Source organism: Melanerpes formicivorus, unplaced genomic scaffold (genome assembly GCF_026170545.1).
Source record: "Melanerpes formicivorus ecotype bairdi unplaced genomic scaffold, bMelFor1.0.p_v2 SCAF_23, whole genome shotgun sequence".
Lineage (NCBI taxonomy): Eukaryota > Metazoa > Chordata > Aves > Piciformes > Picidae > Melanerpes > Melanerpes formicivorus.
The window spans coordinates 9,098,967-9,119,647 of NW_027142375.1; the positions used below are offsets into that span (position 1 = coordinate 9,098,967).

General features: G+C 38.0%; 1 protein-coding gene across 1 annotated transcript in view; it reads right to left on the minus strand.

The window, feature by feature from the left end:
• HDAC9 (histone deacetylase 9) overlaps positions 1–20,681 on the minus strand; it is a 546,793-nt gene that overhangs the window by 47,648 nt on the left and 478,464 nt on the right. Inside the window, exon 23 of the mRNA XM_068152479.1 lies at positions 13,344–13,462. Coding sequence (XP_068008580.1) covers positions 13,344–13,462 — 119 coding nt within the window. The remainder of the gene's footprint in view (positions 1–13,343; positions 13,463–20,681) is intronic.

The window sequence follows — 20,681 nt, forward strand, 5'->3', positions numbered from 1 at the left end:
CATGGACAGGGACACCTCACACTAGATCAGGTTGCTTAGAGCCACATGCAGCCTTGCCTTAAAAAACTCCAGGGATGGGGCTTCTAGTACCTTCCTGGACAACCTGTTCCAGTGTCTCACCACCCTCATGGTGAATTATAATACCCCATAATTCTTAATTGCCTACCCAAATAAGTATGTCTAACAGTACCAGTGTCTACCTATACAGTACCAGTGTCTATGTGTAGAAGGATACATGCAGGGCATTTATGATAGCTGAGGGAGTTGGAGAAGTAGGGGCTGACAAGGGAGTTTGCCTTCAAAGGCATTATAGAAAACTTAACAGCTAGGCACTGGGAGTTTACTGGGGACCTCCTCAGTCACTGTATCTTTTCCCTTACCTTCACCATCTCATAGCCATATGTATCTTCCCTGCAGCCTTGCTAAAATACTGCTTATTCTTAACAGTGAAAGAGTGGCAGATGAATCCAAGGAGAAAGTTCTTGTACATTCCACCTCATTCATGGCTTAGTGCAACATAACAGAACCAACAGAATCTCCTATCACCCATGCTGACAACTGGATTGATGTTAAAACCGTTTTTCCCAGTGAAGTTTAGCATAAACTTACTGCAAAGACACCACTGAGTTCCACAATACCTTTCTTAAAATCCACAAGAACTTGTGTAAAATTTTGACTGAAGCAATCATAGAAGGTTCTGTAGGGGTTTTTTGGTTTGTTGTGTGGGTGGGTTTGTTTTTGGTTTTGTTTTGGTTTTCTTTTTATTTAACTATTAGTTTAACTCAGTCTGTGTTAGCAGAAAACTTGATTATTAGTTAATTTAACTTCACATTTAATCCATGATCTTTCTACATCTTTAAATGAATACTGGTGCATAGGAAAAAAACTCTTTATTTTAACAGTTACCAAGATCCTCTCTTTACCTTTCTTAAATGAATGAAAAGTTAGCTGCCTTGCCTCTGCTACTCCTCTAGGTTAGTTTCTATTCACTGAGGAGAGAGGAATCTCTCCAGGAAGATCTATTGCACCAACTTTCAGAAAGGATGAAGGTCTCTGTAATTAAAGACCTGTCTATGTACATTGTCATGGGCAAATTTGGACTTATTAAGGTCTATAAAGTTTAGACAGACAGACAGAGTTAGAAAGACAAGCTTAGAGAAGGGAAGCTCATCTATGGCTCTGAAAAACTATTTACCGCAAAGGAGGTAAAATTTGCTTTCATCTACCAAGGTCATGCTTCGGCATTGTGAACACAGCATGCTCAGTGAGAAGCTTCCAAGGTGAAGATCAATAAATTTATATTAAATGGATAATGCCTTTGTTACTACCTAAAAAATAAATACTCTTGCTAAAGATTTTGTTGGTTACAGAGCTCTACTTTCAAAATGTTTTGTTTAATGCTAATAGAGTCATATAATATTAGTATATTCATTCTATAGCTATGATGAAATTACACAGGAAATATTTGTAATATAACAATGGCATCAAATATATTTATCAATATATCAAGCTAGAAGGGGTATTTTTATACAAAAATAATGGGAATTACACAGAAATTATAATTATTCCACTTGTAACATGGAGGATGTCATATTAGCAGGTCATACTGCTAATAATTTTACCTTTAAAGTCTATTCATCTATGAATACCTTGTAGAATATTTCCAGATTCATAAACTTCGAAAATAATTACATGAAGACAGAGGATTTCTATGCCAAATTTATTCCATTACTTCTAATAATCATACCTCACACCACTTCTGACTCAGAATATTTTTTTGCTCTATCAATCTACTTTGAGTTTTGCATTGTTGGCTAAAACGCATCCATCAGATCTTTTCAGCTCAGCTCAGCATGTAGCTCATCTTTATTCCACTCTCCTTTTCCCTTGAACATACCGGCACTTCTCTGCTAATAACATGATAAAAACGTGGCAAGTGGTATGCGTTTTCCAGGGTGGCATTTAGATATCCCAGACAAAAAAGGAGGGAATTTGACCATTTGTCCAGGTGTTTTAGAAGTTAAGCTGCAAAAGAATGGCTCCACTTTGGATGTCTGACATCCAGCCTTGCCATCCACACACCTGCGATTTTCCAGGCTGCAACACAGGAAAACGACCTCCTTCATCATGAATTAATTTGCTGCTCTCAAGCCCTTTCTATCAGATTAGCAGTTGACATATCTCCAAACACTGCCACCATATATATCTATATCGCTTCACAAAGGAGACATTTAAAAGAGTGGAAGGATTGCTTCTTTTAGAGAGATAAATTGAAGCAAATGAAAATCAAACCCCTAGAGACATGCTCCAAGAGTAAAATCTGCACAGATCAATCTCCCAAAGGTAGTAAGTGGTAAAAGCCATTGATCTGAGACTAACAGAGAAGGTACAGTTCAGTAACACAGTGATCTCATAGTATAAAAAAATAGACCTGGGAATTTGTCTGTGGTAGTGAGAAGCCTTTTTTTCTGAACTTTTTTGACTGTGTTGCTATTTTTGTGCTCTTCTGAAATAGAGTCCACTAACGATGCATCAGTTTTCTTAGAAGTTAAGGAAACATTCAGAGCAAAGCAATAAATTTTCCAGATGCACTGTCTTTCACCAGAAGTTTAATTAAAAAACCAAACTAAAATCAGGTACCAAGCAATGTCAGTCTTATCCAATGGACTAAATTGGGTAGTTGAGTCACCATGACAAGAAGGATGGGCAGATTTTGAAGGGAAAAACAGGTTATTCAAGACATAATGTTTGACATCTGGTTTGTGATATTCTGTCAGTAGTCAGCCAAAGCCAAAAGACTGCTATTGTCTTTCAGATGAAATATATCTAGACAGTGCTGACTAATTTCTCAATTAAATATATCCTCTGAGTTTCTGCCTGAAGTATATGTTCAACCTTGGAATATAAGATATTTTCCACTTTCTCTCTTAAAAATACTGCATTGAAGTGCAATGAGGTCTCATGATCAGAGTACAATGTGATAGAGATGGTATATGAATAAAGTGGTTATAACATAACCATTGTTATAGGATTATAACTTCCATTAAAATCCATTATAAAGTGTTCTTTGTATATTTGAAATAATACAAAATCACTCCAATCACCTATAAGTCTTTCTGAAAGTTTTGCAAAGAAAATGAAAATTGACAGTATCTTTCTTAGCTCTTCTTTCTTTTTTCACCATGAAATGCAGACTGCAAAATATGGAAATCTTGTTTGATCTAAATGGAAGACATTTATGTTCTAAAATGTCTTTTTTTTTTCTTTTTCTTTTTTTCCTCCTCTCCTCTCCTCTCCTCTCCTCTCCTCTCCTCTCCTCTCCTCTCCTCTCCTCTCCTCTCCTCTCCTCTCCTCTCCTCTCCTCTCCTCTCCTCTCCTCTCCTCTCCTCTCCTCTCCTCTCCTCTCCTCTCCTCTCCTCTCCTCTCCTCTCCTCTCCTCTCCTCTCCTCTCCTCTCCTCTCCTCTCCTCTCCTCTCCTCTCCTCTCCTCTCCTCTCCTCTCCTCTCCTCTCCTCTCCTCTCCTCTCCTCTCCTCTCCTCTCCTCTCCTCTCCTCTCCTCTCCTCTCCTCTCCTCTCCTCTCCTCTCCTCTCCTCTCCTCTCCTCTCCTCTCCTCTCCTCTCCTCTCCTCTCCTCTCCTCTCCTCTCCTCTCCTCTCCTCTCCTCTCCTCTCCTCTCCTCTCCTCTCCCCTCCCCTCCCCTCCCCTCCCCTCCCCTCCCCTCCCCTCCCCTCCCCTCCCCTCCCCTCTCCTCTCCTCTCCTCTCCTCTCCTCTCCTCTCCTCTCCTCTCCTCTCCTCTCCTCTCCTCTCCTCTCCTCTCCTCTCCTCTCCTCTCCTCTCCTCTCCTCTCCTCTCCTCCCTCTCCCTCCCCTCCCCTCCCCTCCCCTCCTCACTCCCTCTCCCTCTCCCTCTCCCTCTCCCTCTCCCTCTCCCTCTCCCTCTCCCTCTCCCTCTCCCTCTCCCTCTCCCTCTCCTCTCTCCCTCTCCTCTCTCCCTCTCCTCTCCTCTCTCCCTCTCCTCTCCCCCTCTCCCTCTCATCTCTCCCTCTCCTCTCCCCCTCTCCCTCTCATCTCTCCCTCTCTCTCTCCTCTCTCCTTCTCCCTCTCCTCTCTCCCTCTCTTCTCTCCCTCTCCCCCTGCCTCTCCTCTCTCCCTCTCATTCTCCTCTCTCCCTCTCCTCTCTCCCTCTCCCTCTCCTCTCTCCTCTCTTTCTCCATTTCCCAACTTTACTGTACTCATGATAAAGTGCTAGATTTGATAAGGCTGATTCAATTTCCCATTCCTTATTGAAAGCACTACATAAAAACTTATCTTCTTTAAGTGCTGCCGGGAGTCTAGAATCACATAACTAATCAGATAATTCAGCAGCTTTATGTCCACATGATGCCTCAAGTTCAAAGACAAATACATTCTGTTTGGTGATTTCTTTCACTATTTTTTTCCAGCTATTAAAACTGCACAGGCCCCCTTAAGTGTTTTTAAAGTAATCTTTTCTATTCCCTATCAGTAACTTGAAACATGATAAAACCCAGTACCTCTTTAGATAATGTTAAAATTTGTAGTGTGATACAGAAAAAAAGCCCTGATGAAGCTCAAGGAAGTGGAAGGACTGAAGCTCCTGGTGGCTGCAACCATTTCAGATCGTCTACTTTTCTTCTATAGCCCTGAAAGATCTTGCCTTACAAATTCTCTTCAGCTTTTGTGACCTCAATGTTTTTCCTCCAAAGGCATGCTGGGAAATTCCCAGAGGTGTGTGCAGTGTGTGGGAATGCACATACACAAAAAACAGGGTCAAACTCAAAAGACTACACGGTTTGGAACATAGGCACTGTCTTCATGTACATTCTACAAAGCTGTGCTTGATGCAGTTGACACCAGTAGAAAAACAAAGTTTTGGTCACAAAGTCATACAAACATCACAATTTTTTTTTAAAATAACTCCTTTGATGTAGCATATTTTTTAATTAAATTACAGGTTTTGAGGTAACATCTCATCACCTGATCAATTGATTTGCCTTACTGTTTTTCCCAGGGTTTGATGAAGGTTTAAGAAGCTTGCTTACTCAAATGTGAGGGTGAATGCTAAGTTACGTTTTAACCTGTTTGTTGTGGCTTCTGAAGTTTCAGCACTCCTAGGTTCCACTTTATCATCTTTTTTTCTCGTGTGCTCAGCTGCTTGGAAACACTGAGCATAAATATGCAATTGTTTTAAGGCTGACTGCACAAAGCTTCTTGAAATTCGTGGTAAAATTCTTTAGTAGACTAAGCAGTCCTATTCAGACATGATTTTACTACAAAGCTGTTCCTCTGATTTAGGAAAATTTCCTTGAATGTAGGAACCATAAAATTAAAATGCTTCCTGTACTTGGAAGGCATGACAACTTTCAACTGAACTAAAAGATTTCTTTGCCACAGTCATATCTGAGAATAGAGATGCTGACTATTTCCATAGAAATAAAAACAGATAGAAAGAATAACCACTGGAATCTTTTTGTTACCACTCAATGCCTTTTTTTCTATGAGAAAAAATACATTCTTGTTCATTTTTCCATTTTAAAATAGCACCTAATTAATAAAATTCAGAAGAAAATACTCAAAATACAACAGAGCTGTGAAAGCACAGAATTTAAAAGCCATCTTTCTATACACATAGGAACCAAAATTTCAAATTGGTTGTTGCTTTTGGCAGCGTAAAAACGCTTCGCACAGAAACAGTAAGTTATTCTGTGCAAACCCTTAACGGTGTTTAAAGGAAACAAGTGCCCAGTGGCAGACACACTATGCCTAAATTGCAATCATAAATGAAAACATGAATTGTGTGGCCATATACAGGAGTGATCATACTGAATCATACATCACTGAATTCATATCTGATGCTAAATGATCACGCAAGGAAACTCATTTTGAAGCTGTCCGGTTTAAACCCCAGACATTTTATCGCAGGAGTCATTCCACTATTACATGGAACAGTTTTGTCCTGCTTTGCTGTCAGGGGTTGCTAGTCCATTCTAAGTAAGTGAAAAGAAAAATAAAATAAATTTAGAAACCAGCAATCACAACCAAACCACAGATAAATAGATGAAATGCCAGATACCAGGAAGATTTTGGTCACCGTGAAGCTAAAGAAAATGGGTAAGGTTATGGCTCAAAGGAATCAAACATTCAATTTATTATGACTTTTACTATCACAAACAGAACCCAGGCAGTAAGAATTGACTCACTTTTTAACTAGCAATATTTTGTTGGTTTGGTTACATAATTAGTTTTAATTTCTCCTTCCAAAGAAGAAGAAGAAGAACTTCCAAGATCCATTCCTTGATCCTCTAATTCTGTGATTTCAGTGTGCATGAATCGTAACAGTGGGGAGAAAGGAAGAAATCTGAAGTAAATTAATTACTTCTAAATGCATTTCAAAGAAATTTGCTTTACAGCAGAATGGCTTCTTTTGGTGTCCAAGCTAATTCTATAAAACATTGGGAAGTATTTCAACAACAGTTTTCTCACGTGATTATGCTTTTGAAGAGTTTTTTGCCTGTATTTCCGTACCATATTAACACTTACAATGCAAGAGCTGTGCCTGCAAACATTGCTTATTTTGGTAAATCTCAAATCAGGTTGATGGAGTGGTCTCAGGCAACATGACTGCCCAAAGTGAGTAAAAGCTTGTGGGATTAGGGCTTACATTCTTGCATTTCCAGTAATTTTATGGCAATTAGTTGGTATAAACAAGAACAATTTCCTTAAAATAACCCACCACTACAACCCCTCAAAACAACAAACAAAGGTAATTAAACTACTTTTAAAAAAGCAAAAAAAGCATTGTTTTTTTTAAAGATGTGCCAGTGTTTGCAGCTTGCATCATTTTATTGCAGATTTCATGGTATTAAGTGTTTGCATTAAAGCTATTATAATCAGGAGACTGCAATGGAATCTTGTTCTATAAAGAAATTGTTGCAGGGAAAACCTTAAATTATGAAGGAATTGTGTTCTGGGAGCTCCACAACAATATTGTGGAGCATTATAATAGCTCTTACAGTATTTTTGAGGTCTGCAGCAGCGGGTTTTGACTTCTAGACTTGGTAGCACTGACACTCTGAACAACTAATGAAAGTGCAAGTATCCTGTGCGGTACTGCACAACAGTGACTTTTTGAAACTACTGGCATGGACTGATGTTTTGAGTTTAATCACATGGCTAAGGACTCCTTTCCCTTTACCCACAAGTAATTAACATACCTGTTACATATCCTATTTTAATAATTTCTTTTCTTTGAGCCAATAGTCCTTTCAAATTGGTTTTTGAAGTTTTATTTTCTGTGTTTGCTTGGGTAAAAAAAACAACCAACAAACGACACAACAGCAACTAAGAAAATTGTCTGGGATCAAAGCTAAAAATGCTATGAAAAGTTCTTCAGATCAGTGAAGAATTGCTGGTGCTGATACCAGTCAGACTTGAAGTGTACTTGATACTGGGATAGTGTGAAAAAGATGAGTTTGCAGACCAAAAAAACAGATGGCCCCTTATCACCCCATGGGGCTAAACACACAAGAGCAAACTTCAGAGACGCCTTACCTTTACCTTGTCTGTCCCTATCAGGAGAGACTGTTATATTAAGGGTTATTGCCTCTCTAGCCCTCCCTGTGATCAGCTTTTGAAGTCCATGGCCAAGAGGCCAGTGTGAGAATATCACCCTAGATAAGAGGTGTTTGCTCTGTAAAATATTCAGGACAGGAATCCGTGGACCCCATGATAGTTCAGCAGGGAACCACAAACTCCAGCTAATATCTTCTAATCCCCTGTTGGTCTGAGAACTACCCACCATAAAAAGCATAACTGGCTGTTTATTTGCACAAGCGAGAGATAACATCTTAAAGTTACAGTCTGCCTTAAGTAGTGGGGATGTGAAGCCCAAAGAAATGAAGCATCCAAGCTCATAATCAAAATTGTGTGTGCTGCCTTCTTCTCTTCCTAATGAGATGTAAACATTTTGGCTGTTGCCTCTTTTGAAAGATATTAATCAAATATATTGGTTAGGAATCACAAAGGCTAGTCCCGTCTGCAAATTACTTGTCTTCTTTTATAGCATTCTGAAGCTGTGAACAATATGTTAAAAATTTTCCCATGGCGCAACCAAGTAAATACTTGTGGCACATTTCTATTTATTACAGAGAATAGTTAAATTCTAAGGCATAAATCATGCTTCTCTACTAAAGGCTTTACAAATTCCCAAAGACAAGCCTAATTCCCAATGCAACGATGCTATAAAAGATCAGACACTTCGTTATGGAGAAATCCACATTTGGAGATGTCTTTCAACAATCTTCTCTCAGGACCCAGTCCTGTGAAAGGCACATGCAAGCTGGTGAGCACTGCACTGTGTCAAGCTCCATTAGTTTCAAAATGGCCCTAAAAAATTTACATTTCATTTGTCTGTATTTAGATTCTAATATGACAAGTTTAGTACTGCCTCAGAAAAAAAACAACACACCCAAACAAACAAAAACAAAACCCAAGAACAACCCACTTTTTGCTTCTTTCTTCTAGTAAATGACAGCCTTTTGATTTCAGTAAGGAAAGAGATTTCATAGGTCTAAATTACAAAACTGAGAGAAGATGCTACCAGTTTTACCCTTTTTGCACCCCTTACATCAGTTATTGTCATTAGGCAATGTCACTACTGTATCATGAAAGAAAGAAAATAACAAGAGTTAGGTGAAGAGATAAGGAAAGATGGCTGAAAAGGGAAAATAATTCTTACTGGTTCTGTAGGTCCTCCTTTTTTCCATTGTAATCCATCCTCTGCCCTGTCCCCAGAAACTGCCCTAAATCAAGGAACTGGCACCTGATGCATTCTGCAGATGGATCAGCCTTGTATATCTGGAACTCAGTATACAGGTGTTTTTTCACTTGTACGAGTTAGTTAACTAGCCAGCAGACAGATCTGTTTGTGGGGCAGGAGCAGGAGTGGAAAATGGAAATGTCTCCTGGCTGATTTACAGAAAAAAAGGCTAAGTGAAAGAGCAGGTCAAATCAGCACTTATTTATAAATATTTCTAATTGCTCTCATTTTCTCCTTAGGCAGATCCTTTCTAGAAGGCTAAAACAATTAACCAGACAGTCCTTGAAAACACTGGACAAAATAAAAGTGCTAAGGTTTCTGAATCCTTCAAATGTGTTTTGAGTAAGTATTCAGTCAGACATGAGTGCCCCAAAGTCTGAAGGTGAGGATTTCCCTGCCCACAGTAAATGAGGTGACTTGTTCACTTTCACTTGCTTCACATCCATAGCCCAAGCCATTGACAAATGTTTACTTGACAGCATGCAAAAGCAAATTCCTCCACCCAAGATTAGAACTGTCCATTCACATTTTTTTTCTGCTATGTGCTAGAGAGGATGCTAATTTTATATTTTATATATTCCAATTTCTGCTCAGTTTCCACAGGAGCCAACACACTACTATTCCTCACAGATTAAAGCTTCTGGATTTTCCTGCATTTCACATTCAGAAAAGTAAATGTAGTGTAAATCTCAACAGTGTACCAGATCCTGCAGTTACTGGTAAATAACTCACTGATATTGGCAGTGCAAGAGCAAATTTAAGGAGTACAAATGAAGGAGTAAATGCAACTCAATCTGACCTGGAGGCTGAGCCATAGGAGATGCTATGGCAACCACTGCTGTGGGCTAGGAGGAAAAAGAAATAAAAATGCTCTCCTTCTGGCCCAATAAATCCTACAAGAATACTCATGTCTGAGGGTAGGTCATCAGTGAACTTGTTGTCTATTTTGATGCCTTTTGTACTGGGTCAATAGAATAAAACCATTTCATTAGTATCCAAGAAACCACTCTGGAGAAAGCCCAGATTTGCTTTTGCAAGTGGATGACTGGAAGAAAAATCTTGATGCTTTGTTTTCGTGCTTCCAGTCACAGTGTACCTTGTAGTTTCCAACAAATGAAAAGAACAAAAGGCATATATTCAATATGGATGACGAGAATCCCCCATGAAAAAAAACTATGAATGATCATTGCTCCAACCCACTTCAATGCTTTTAGCTTTGGGTGAAAAACTCAAGATATCATGCTCGAAAACCATCACATCTAGTACCAGACAGATAACCTAATAGTGTTAACCAAAATCAAATCCCTGAGCTCAGGAAAATTCAGGCAAGAAGGTAGGTGTGGCAACTGAGTGTATCACAGTATCATCAATCTTCTGATAAGTTAAGGGAGCTAATGAAATTTTCTCAAACAAAAAATGTTAAAAGTCACAAACCAGCTTAATTACAGTCAGTTATGTTGTAGCACTGGATTAACACTGCATCACAAATGTGATAGTAGAAAAGCATCCAAACTGACAAACTGACATTTACTCTTTAAATGCCTGCAGTGGTATCTTTTCCTACTGTTAATTGCTGATCTGATTTTACACTCTGGTATCAAATAGCATCTTTGGAACGAGAGTAAAACAACAGGAAAACTCTAGTAAATCATCATAGTCATTAACAAACAACAGTGCTTCAGGAAGGTAACTGCCCTAAAAAAAATATCTTCATTCTTACTTGACACTTCTCTATTTACTTTATTCTTTTTATGGAATGGTCACCATTTAATGAGCAATTATGTACAATATTTACTTGATCAGTAAAGTGATCTCAGTGACTTTAATGCAAGCATTATTCTTAAGAGCCTCTCCATAAAACTAAGAGAAAGTACTTCACCTCAGGATAATGTTACAGGGAGAACTTCAGGCAGCAGAGCTAAAGTTAAAAACAGGGCTCTTGCAAGGTCTAACAACTTGCAAATTTATGATCATATCTAGCACCTCTTTTTTTATACATTTTCACTGCACAGAATTCAAATGGTTTAAGAACACAAAACATTTTAGCAGAAGCTGTAAAAATTCACTACAGAACATAACAGCTCCATCTTCAGTAGTGCCACTTAAGCATCAGCAGGATAAGATGGAAGAGTAGATTCATGCACACTCTTTAGCATCTCCTTACTATTCTAAACATAAAACTTCTTTATCCCACTTATTTCTTCCCCCATTATTTTTCTTATGCTTTAAAGTCAATACAATGTTTACTACTATATTAAAAAAGTGTATTTAATACAACTATGTTTTTATAATACATAATATGTCATGTTGATACATGTTACTGTATTGAGAAAAAACACATTTCTAGCAATAAAAAGGAAATATTAGGTAGGGTAGTCAGGAATTGAGGTGTGTTTTGCTCTTATCTGACTACACTTTAAAGTAAAATTAAACTACCTTTATAGTCCCTCATCTAAACAAAGACATTCCAATGACAGCAATAGTTACTCTGCATAAGAGGGCCTTGCATCACCACTAGTGATTTTGGTGCTTAATGGGACTGGAAATAAACTAGACAAGTGAGACACCCTAGCTCTGCTATCACCACTGACCTTAGTTGGCCGCCTTCTACCCTGTCATTCTAGAGGAGCTGAAGCAAAAGGTCACCATATGCACATCTGCACCATGCACATCTGATCCAAGCATTTAAAATCAGCTGCAAAACTATATTTATGGCTATTTTGCTGCTGATGTGTTTGTTTACTAGTCAGAAATGGCAACTTCCCAAGTAAATCAGATTGTATATCAATATAGCAAAAAAAAACCTTCTAAAATACTGGGTTAAAGCAGGTTATAATATGGACCTAGATCAATTATTTCTGCCTGTAGTTGTCTGGCATATCATTAGGCTAAGGCTGTAATTAGTCCAATTTGTTATCTACATCCCATGGATTTTACTTTATGACTTGGGAAAGCTGATTGGTTGATACAATCTTTTTTTCCCTTTGACTGTACTCTGAGAAAAGACATAAATAATTCTTTATCAAGCATCTGGTGTCTCCCTAACTCTTTTTAACAGCAAGGTTAGTATCTAAGGATCTATCTTCTCTCCTTTGGCATCAAGTTCTTCCGAGTGTGTATGTGTGAAGCTTGTATTGGGTCTTAGAAATCAGAAAGTTCAATGTTTTAAGTGTACAAAAAGTGCTAAAGATTTATATAGAAAGAATATTTATAGATTTAACTTTACTTTGTGTATTTTTGGTTTGAGAATGTTGTCTAATTATTACAGATTTTTGTGTTTTAATGAGTGTTTGGAGTCGATTTTTGGGTTTCTTTTTTTTTAGTAGACTTCATTTTTCTACATACCACATATAGTATGCTATGTTCTAAAATGGTATAGTGGAATGTGGAGAATTTTGTTTTGGGGAAATAATAAATTCCTTTGGCTCTGTACAAAAGGTTTTATTCATCCCTCAGATGCATGATCTTTATCTGCATCTATCTTGGCCTTTCTCTTAATTTAAACAAGAGCCACCTACTGTAAGCCACCTTTTTTTGATTTTTCTTACAGACACATGTTCAACTTGTAGATGTGCAGCCCCACATTAAACAAGTACTAAAAGTTCTGTTTCTCAAAAAAGTTATGAAGAGTTCATTAATTAATTAGGGAAAATTAACATTGATTTCAATATCAAACAGTTTTTCTTTGCTGTCAAGACTCAAATTCTGTCCAACCTGACAGGAAAATAGGAATCTTATTGCCATCTCTAGTTAGGTTGTTCTGCTATACCAGAACATCATGCTTGCCAAAGCATCTTACAGAGCATTACTACATTATCCAGCCTCATTTAGCATCCCAGGCTCAGAATGAGTTTGGCCACAATATCCCATAAGAGCAAGTGACTTTGGGGTGCCACATATGAGACACCTTAGAGAGGCCTGTCTTGCAGAAAGTTTTAAATCTCTGATATGAACATACAGTTTGGAGGACTGAAATGGACATTCAAACCTTGAGACCCAACAGAACAGTCTTTTAGAAAACTTTGGCCTTGATAAACACTGATGTAATTCAGGATTAATGCCATCAAGCTGAAAATATTGCAATAATAAAAGAGCAAGATGAGATTGGACCTAGGCCTCTGAAGTCTAAAATCTCCAATATGTACTTGAAGAGAAATAACTTACTCCAACATTTGGAAAAAGGAGTCTATTGAAAACATGAAACCTCTAAAATGTTACTTGAATGCCAGAAAAGTAATACTTTAAAAAGCCAAGACAGAAATGCTAAGAGGAACACAAAGAAGTGAGCCAGAAACTCTAACATTTTCATTTCCACCCTGTTCCAAAGCTGGATGAGATCTGAAGCTGCATGGGCATCTATGAGTGTTAGCTGATGCATAGTCCCAGCCCTCAGTGACACAAGTCTGATCTCACAAAATATAAATGAGCTCATAACCTGGACTTAGAGAAAGATTCTTAACTAGAAAAAACATCAACTCAGAAACATGCACCTTATGATGATACCTACATTTAGCTGTGACTTTGTACCCGCCCAGCGGAGGGTCATGGCCTTCCACAGCATCAAATCCGGCTGACACCAAGACAATCTCTGGATCAAATTCACGGGCAGCTGGCATAATCACAGTCCTGTAGAATAAACAACACAAAACTGTTAAAAAACAGAATAACTTCTTTCTTCATTATATAAATTGCCACAATCTCAAAAATCCACAAGACAGTATTTTCTTTCCATTAAACCAATCTTCATGGTAGCTGTCCAAAACCAAAGTCCAGGCTTCAATTAATGCCTTTCTATAGTCAATCTTCTCAATTTTTCTTTTCTATTCTACACTTGAGAAAAAACAATAATGCAGGTACATGTGAAAACCTCTAATATTACACACACATCTGTGCCTGTTTTATCCTGCTGCCTATAAAAAGCTGCCTCTTCCAGGGAAGTGACTAATGGTTTACAGAGAGTACTCAAAGCCTGGACTGCTCCAGTTAGTGCGAACTTGGTGTAAATTTGAACTATAAATTTCTTTTGGGAAAATGTTTGCTTTCCAAACTCTTTTTTTTTTTCCCCTTTTTTTTTCTTCTTAACATTTTCAAATGTTTGTCGAGGTGGGGGGTCACTCTAGCAAAGGGAAAACACAAAATTCCCTTAATCAACTCCAGACTATGTTGTTAAGCCTTTCCAAGGTCAGGCATAACAGGAATGTGACAACCACAAACTAGTGACAGCAACCCCTGCTGGTGTCAGGAAGATAATTCAGCCTTTCACAGTCACAAAGATTACACTTTTTAACCCCTTCCTTGACAAAATTTCATGGGGATATTTTGTTGCTTTGTTTTCAGTCTCCTCCAAAACCCAAGTATAAAGGATGTGTTGAAGGGGAAGATAAAACCTAGCACTCTGCACTTGCAGATGCATTCTTTTGGGCTGACTTTCTGAAGGGAAGGTGTGAGGATGGCTTTTACACTAGAATGACAAATGCTGAGCCTGTGATGTCTGCCCTAATTGAGAGGGTCATCATTAACATTAAAAGGCAAACACACAAATGAATGCTTTATTCCAAATACATTAAGTCAAGCAAATCCCAGTTGGTTTACACTTGTCAAAGGTTAAGATCAATTTTGTGCATATGTAATACTGCATGTCCTAGTTCAATATTTATTTATTTATTTATTATTTAATCAACTTAGGCCAAAGAGATCACGGTTTTGTTGTAAGAATAAGTTTTTCCCTATCAGAAAACCTGATACTGATAACATTTTAACAACTCTTTAGGTTTTAACAACTCTTTAGGTTAGTTTTTGATGTGTGTTTCATGAATTTTATTTTGTTTTGATTTCCTCAAACTTAGTTTTAATATTGGGAAAGTGGTCCTGTTGCTTGATAGCAAAATGGAGAACTCCAAGTAAAAGGTCTTTGCCAGGACATACTGCATTTCAATGAATATTGTTTTACATTAGTAAAGAAGAAAGGAGGGATAGAGACAACTGCATTTTTGTGGTGATTTCAGTGAAACTGCACCATGACTGTCTGCAGAAGAAGTGATACAATGTGTGAAGTATTTCTTTTTTAATATGTCATTAGTAGGCCTCTAATGAAGTATGGATACCGGTACTGAGCAGGACCTAGAGCAACTTGAGAGAACACAACAAAAGTAAAGATTCTGTTTGATGTGATCTAAATGAATAAAATTATAGAATTATAATTATTTGATTCATATAACAGGAGAGTAAACATGATAAAAATCCATGAATAGGTAAGTGATAAGTGGTTGATACAGGAGGAAAGAAATAACCTCTTCTGCATTGCTGCTGTGGACAGGACATGAAGTAGTCGCAGCAGGAAAGCTGTAGTTCAGACATGGGAAAGAAGCTTTTTCATAGTAAGGATGGATAATAATTGAAATAAAAAGCTTAAGAAAAATTGAAGAGTCTCTAACTCTTTAAGTTTTTTATAATATGTAAAACAAATACTACCAGGCTTGCTATAGGTTCAAGTTGACATGGCCCTGAGGCAGAAGGTCAGATTATTCTTCTGGGTCCTTTTCCATGATGTATAACTATGTAACACACACACACATATATGAATAATTACATTAGATACTACAGGATAATCTCCACAAAGGTAGGGAACATATCAGGAATCAAGATCTCCTACACAACCACATTTTATCTTTCTTATGTACATACCTTCTGATACTCTAATTAAATGCTCATTGTCTGAAGTAACACATATTTCCCAAACTTCCCCATGTCTCCAACAGACGTGGCATGGATCTTGATTAATGATGAGATCTGTGACTGATACGCAGTCAGGATCTGTCCCCATAGCACCATATATATTATACATTGAAAGAAGGAGGGATCCTATGGAGAACCCTCCCTATTTGCAGCCATTTGAGCTTTTGCCCTCCTCCTCTCCATTCATATTTTCTCAAATTCAAGTCAGGCTCTGTTTTTTATTTCTTCATGTCTAATAAAGTGGCAGCACCCTGGAGTACAGCACAGACAGTGTTCAGGAGTCAGAGGATTGAGGGTGTTCAGTGCAGACAGAAGCTCTGGAAACTCAAGTTGCTGAGCACGAACAAACCTAACCAGACTAACACAAAATGAGATTTTTGAGAGACTCACAGTTTGGAACTCTGGGAAAATCTACCACACTTCTACCACATTTCAAGACCTTGCTCAAAAGCATAAAGATGTCAGCACACTTTTTTATAACTTGGAGAAAACAATGCATTTGACCCTTAATCTCATTCTCAGAAGCAGCAAAAAATTGTTTAGCCACAGTTCCTTCAAAATTTTTGTCAATAAATATGTCTGCCATGCAAACTGCCAGCCACACTGGCTAACATTAGTAAAGTTATTAAATAGTGAAAGCAAGATATTTCAACACAAAACACCAGGAATAGCTATTAACACCATCTTTAATAGTAGTGACTGAGAAATAGCAGCATATTCATAAATCTCTACAGAAATGATATATAGGCATCTCAGCTAAAGGCATGAGAAGGCTGTAAGGATAATAGCTGGAGGCAGCATTCAGAATTCACAGTTCTGTTACTCCTTTCAGTATCACCTGAATTCCCATAACTAAAATAAGACCCAAGAGGGTTTTTCTGAAAGTTATTTCTTTTTAAAATGTACACAATGTCTATTGAATTTCATCAGATGAATAGCATCCTACTTTTGCTATAATGCTCAAAATTTATGACAGACACTCACAAGTTTATGACAGAACTTTTCTGAACTCACAAATTATGACAGAACTTTGCTGCTGCTACTCTGCCTACTATGTACCAGAAGAGTTAATCTATGTACTCACAAGACCTGTGCTGTTCATTTCTCTTTCATATTCCATAATTTTGAGGGACTTGGAATGTCAGACCTCACCCATCTTACATTATTCTTGATTTAATACTGAACAGGAACTCTAAAGACTATTCTTTTAAAAGACATTATGGAAAATGTAATCTGTTTACTAGGATAGCAAGCTTGACTCGTCTCTAAAACATCTCATGATGTCAGTGATCCTTGTTATAGCATCCAAGACTACTATTTGGTCTTTCAGAAAGACCATGCACATCTAGTTCCTGAATTTCTAATCCAGTCTTCCTCCACATTAATGAAGAAGCACTAAAGATTGCTCCCCTTTTGAATGAGTACTATGAGATCTTTGCTCAGGGAAGAGCAGATTAATGTTTGGGAATCACAGGACTTTGTTTCAACTTTTATGTAGGTAGGACCTCTCTAACCTTTATCTTGCCTTGGCAGCAACTTCTTTGAGGTGCAAAACACACAGTAAATTCCTTCACAGAAGCAATAGATACTATACTCTATACTCTTATGAAGTGCTGTAAGAAATCATATACATACATATTTAAATATGGACTAAATTTAATCAGGATATAAATAAAGTCTTGTGGCATTGGCCACCTCTCAGGCTTCAGTGACTTCATTACTCCTGAGTAACTGTAGAAAAACGTTTTGATGTTGTAAGCTGTAAAGAAAGCCTACACAAATAACTGGATTCAATCCCTTTTATTAACCCAAAGCAACTTGGAAGCTCACTTCTCCCCTGTAAACAGGCTTCAACTTCACAGTATCACAGTATCACTAAAGTTGGAAGAGACTTTGAGGATCATGGAGTCCAACCTGTCACCACAGACCTCATGACTAGACCATGGCACCAAGTGTCACATCCAATCTCCTCTTGAACACCTCCAGGGATGGTGACTCCACTAGGAGTCACTTCAGAACAGTGAGGACAGCCAGACAAGCAGGGACAGTCCTGACCCTTCACTAACTCTTGGAAGAATCATCAGACCCTGTATCTTGCTTCATTCCCATCTCATCTATGCTCTGGAAGGCACAGCAAGGTGCAAGAAAGAGAAATCACACACTGGCTACCTCCTCAGTAGCTCCATAATTGTAGCACTTCCCTTTTCGCTTGTCCAAGAACAAAATCCTCTGAATCAGATCATAACAGAAAATACGGTGTTTTATTTTTGTTGTTTTGTTTTGGTTTGTTGGTTTGGTTGGGGTATTTTTTGTTTGTTTTAAAGCATGTAACGAGCATTGGTCATACACTAACAGATACTCATGTTAACCTTCCCAAATACCTCAGACCAACACTATGCTCAGAAGTCAGGCTGCAGCTGGAAGGATTTGTTGCAGTGCAAAGGGTCAAAACCACTCATCAGAAATCCCTTGCAAGGGTGCAGAGGCAGCCTGCACCCAGGCCTAGGTAGGAACAGTTACTATGCTACTCACAGCTGGAGGAAGAGCTATGACTTGGCTTTGGTCCATAGGTTACCAGACAGGTATGGACTGGGGACTGGCAGGCCTTCAGCTTCTTGCTTGAAGCCAGCTGGGCTGCAGGGGTTATCAGCAAATAGAACTTGGATCCTTCTCAACAAAATGAGCATTTTTCATCAGAAGAGAAGTGAATTTTATTCTTCCGCTATGACTCACCCTCTCCTCTACTCCCTTCTCCAAAGAAAATAAAACACATAAAAGAGATATTTATTTTCTCTGATCCTGAATTATATAGAACTGCAAATATTTGGTACACTGTATTCACCTAATAATGATATCAGACTTACAGTGGCATCTTGCCTGGCTGACTGCTTCTTTCTCTCCTCTCACATTTACATTAATGAACATGTCAAAACCTGGAAGCTTGAGCAGCCGGATCACAGGAATTATTTATCCATGCTAAACCATCCAGTTACAATAAAACTGTGTCCTTCAGCCCACATTAGTGCAGATAGTCTCTTAAGCTTGATGGTACTGGGAACAGAGCATATGTCTGGGAAGTTGAAAAGATTCCTTTTTGTACCGCTAAAGAGATTTCCCCAAAGAATTAATATGTTCCATTTGGGTATGCTGCTGTTTGCAGAGAAGCCAAGGGATGGCTTCCAGTTGGGTGTAGTCCTAGAGAAAACATCAGGCATGTGATCCTCCCCTCCCCACCAATCTGAACATCAGATGCAAAACATTAAAGAGATTCTACCAAGGGACTCCGTTCCTTTTATTCTTCCATTCTATTTTTATATGTTTAAAGCACATAGTTAGGATGCTCCCAAACATTTGTTCTCCCAGAAGAGATTGCAGAGAAGTACCCAGCCCAGAAATTACTTTGCGTGTACCATCACACAGACCTGGAAATCCCCAATGAAAATGAAGCTGATGTTAATAGCTACAGTTCTTTTGCTGTGTTGGTAATTTAAAAAGGAAATGAGCAGGAATACCAGCCCAGGACAGTAATTTATGTAACTGAGAGAAACAATCCACACAGTTCTAAAACTGCAGATTGAGATGGCTCAGTAACATAAATTCTTTGTTCTTTCCCTAAAATCCTCCAGTGTTTTCATTCAGCAATCTCAAAGTATTTTCAGAACATTAATAAACGGAAAGGCCCATATCTTCAGCTGGTATAAATCAGCATAGCTATTTCTGATTGCATAGTCAGAATTTCTTGTACCCACTTCACAGATGAATCAGCTAAAACTAAAAGCTGGTAAAAGACCAAAGAAATTACTTCTTTGTCCCTGCAAAAACTTTGAAAGAAAATGCAGAAGACTCTAAGCCCACCACTTCAACTAGTAAAAAACACTACAAAAGCACTGATATTTATTCAGCTACACTGGGTCTGTATTTTGAAAGAAAGATACACAATGAAATAGTGGTATGAGAGTGGGGGGCTGCCACCAAATGGAGACCCATTCTTTCTTTGTAAGAATGTAAGTCTGTCTACAACTTCTCAGTTTCATAACCTGCAAATAATGCATTGTTCCTGTGTTGTCCTACCTTAGAATCGCCCAGGTTTAAGTATGCTGTTAAATGCACCCTGAGATGAACACATCAGAAAGTACTTAAAAGATTGCTCCAACAGGTATGTGGAGCTTCTATTATCTATTATTTTTACTTGTTCTTTGCACACATGTTTTAATGTAACACAATAGCAGCTGATGTCTATCGCCACAGAAAGCTACACTGCACTTCTGTACAGCTATTGGGTATTTTTCTTCCTCCATGTTAACTGAATTTATGCTAATGACTTCTACTAAAAATTTGGTTTACCTTCATAACAATTAATTACACCAATTCTAGTGTCAGCACAAGCTTACCAAGGCCAAACCTAAGAATTTTCCCCCAAATTCCTTGCTGTCGTCTGACCATTAGCTTTGTTCTGGACTTATCATCCAAGGTATGACTAAATTCTGCAGACTTTATCTGTATTAGCTTCTGAAGTACACCTTTTATAGGATTTTTGCCTTTATAGCCTTTAGATCTTTTATCCTTACAGGTTTCCTTTTTATACTTCTTAAATATTTCTTTTCTTTATTTTATTTTTATATGCACAGTCCTTATCATTTTTATTTTATAGTTACTTTATTTTCTGGAGATACAAAGCATATTTTTAATTATATTCTTTAAGGGGCAAATGGTACTACAGCAATACAAAACCCTCACCACTGTAAAGTATGGTTATTTCCCAAGGATTTGCACATAGTGTTAAATTTAAGCACATGTCAAAGAGTTTAAAGGGCCAAGGTCTTCCACGGACGCAGCCAAGTTAGTAATGTCAAATGTTATAATTGTAGGTGCTGCTGACTGAAAAGATTTAGAAGCACCAACAGCTTTGCTTCTTTTTTCTTGGGTTTTTTTTTTTTTCTTTTTGGCTTTTGAAGACATTTTCAGAGCCTAAGGGCTATTATTTGTGGGTTCCTTTTTTAAATGAATAATTATTTTGGCATCCTGCATGCAAGTTTCCTGAATTCTATTACGGCTGGAATTGCAACATCTCAGGCACTCACAAAGCATAAGAAATATTGACTGCAGTATT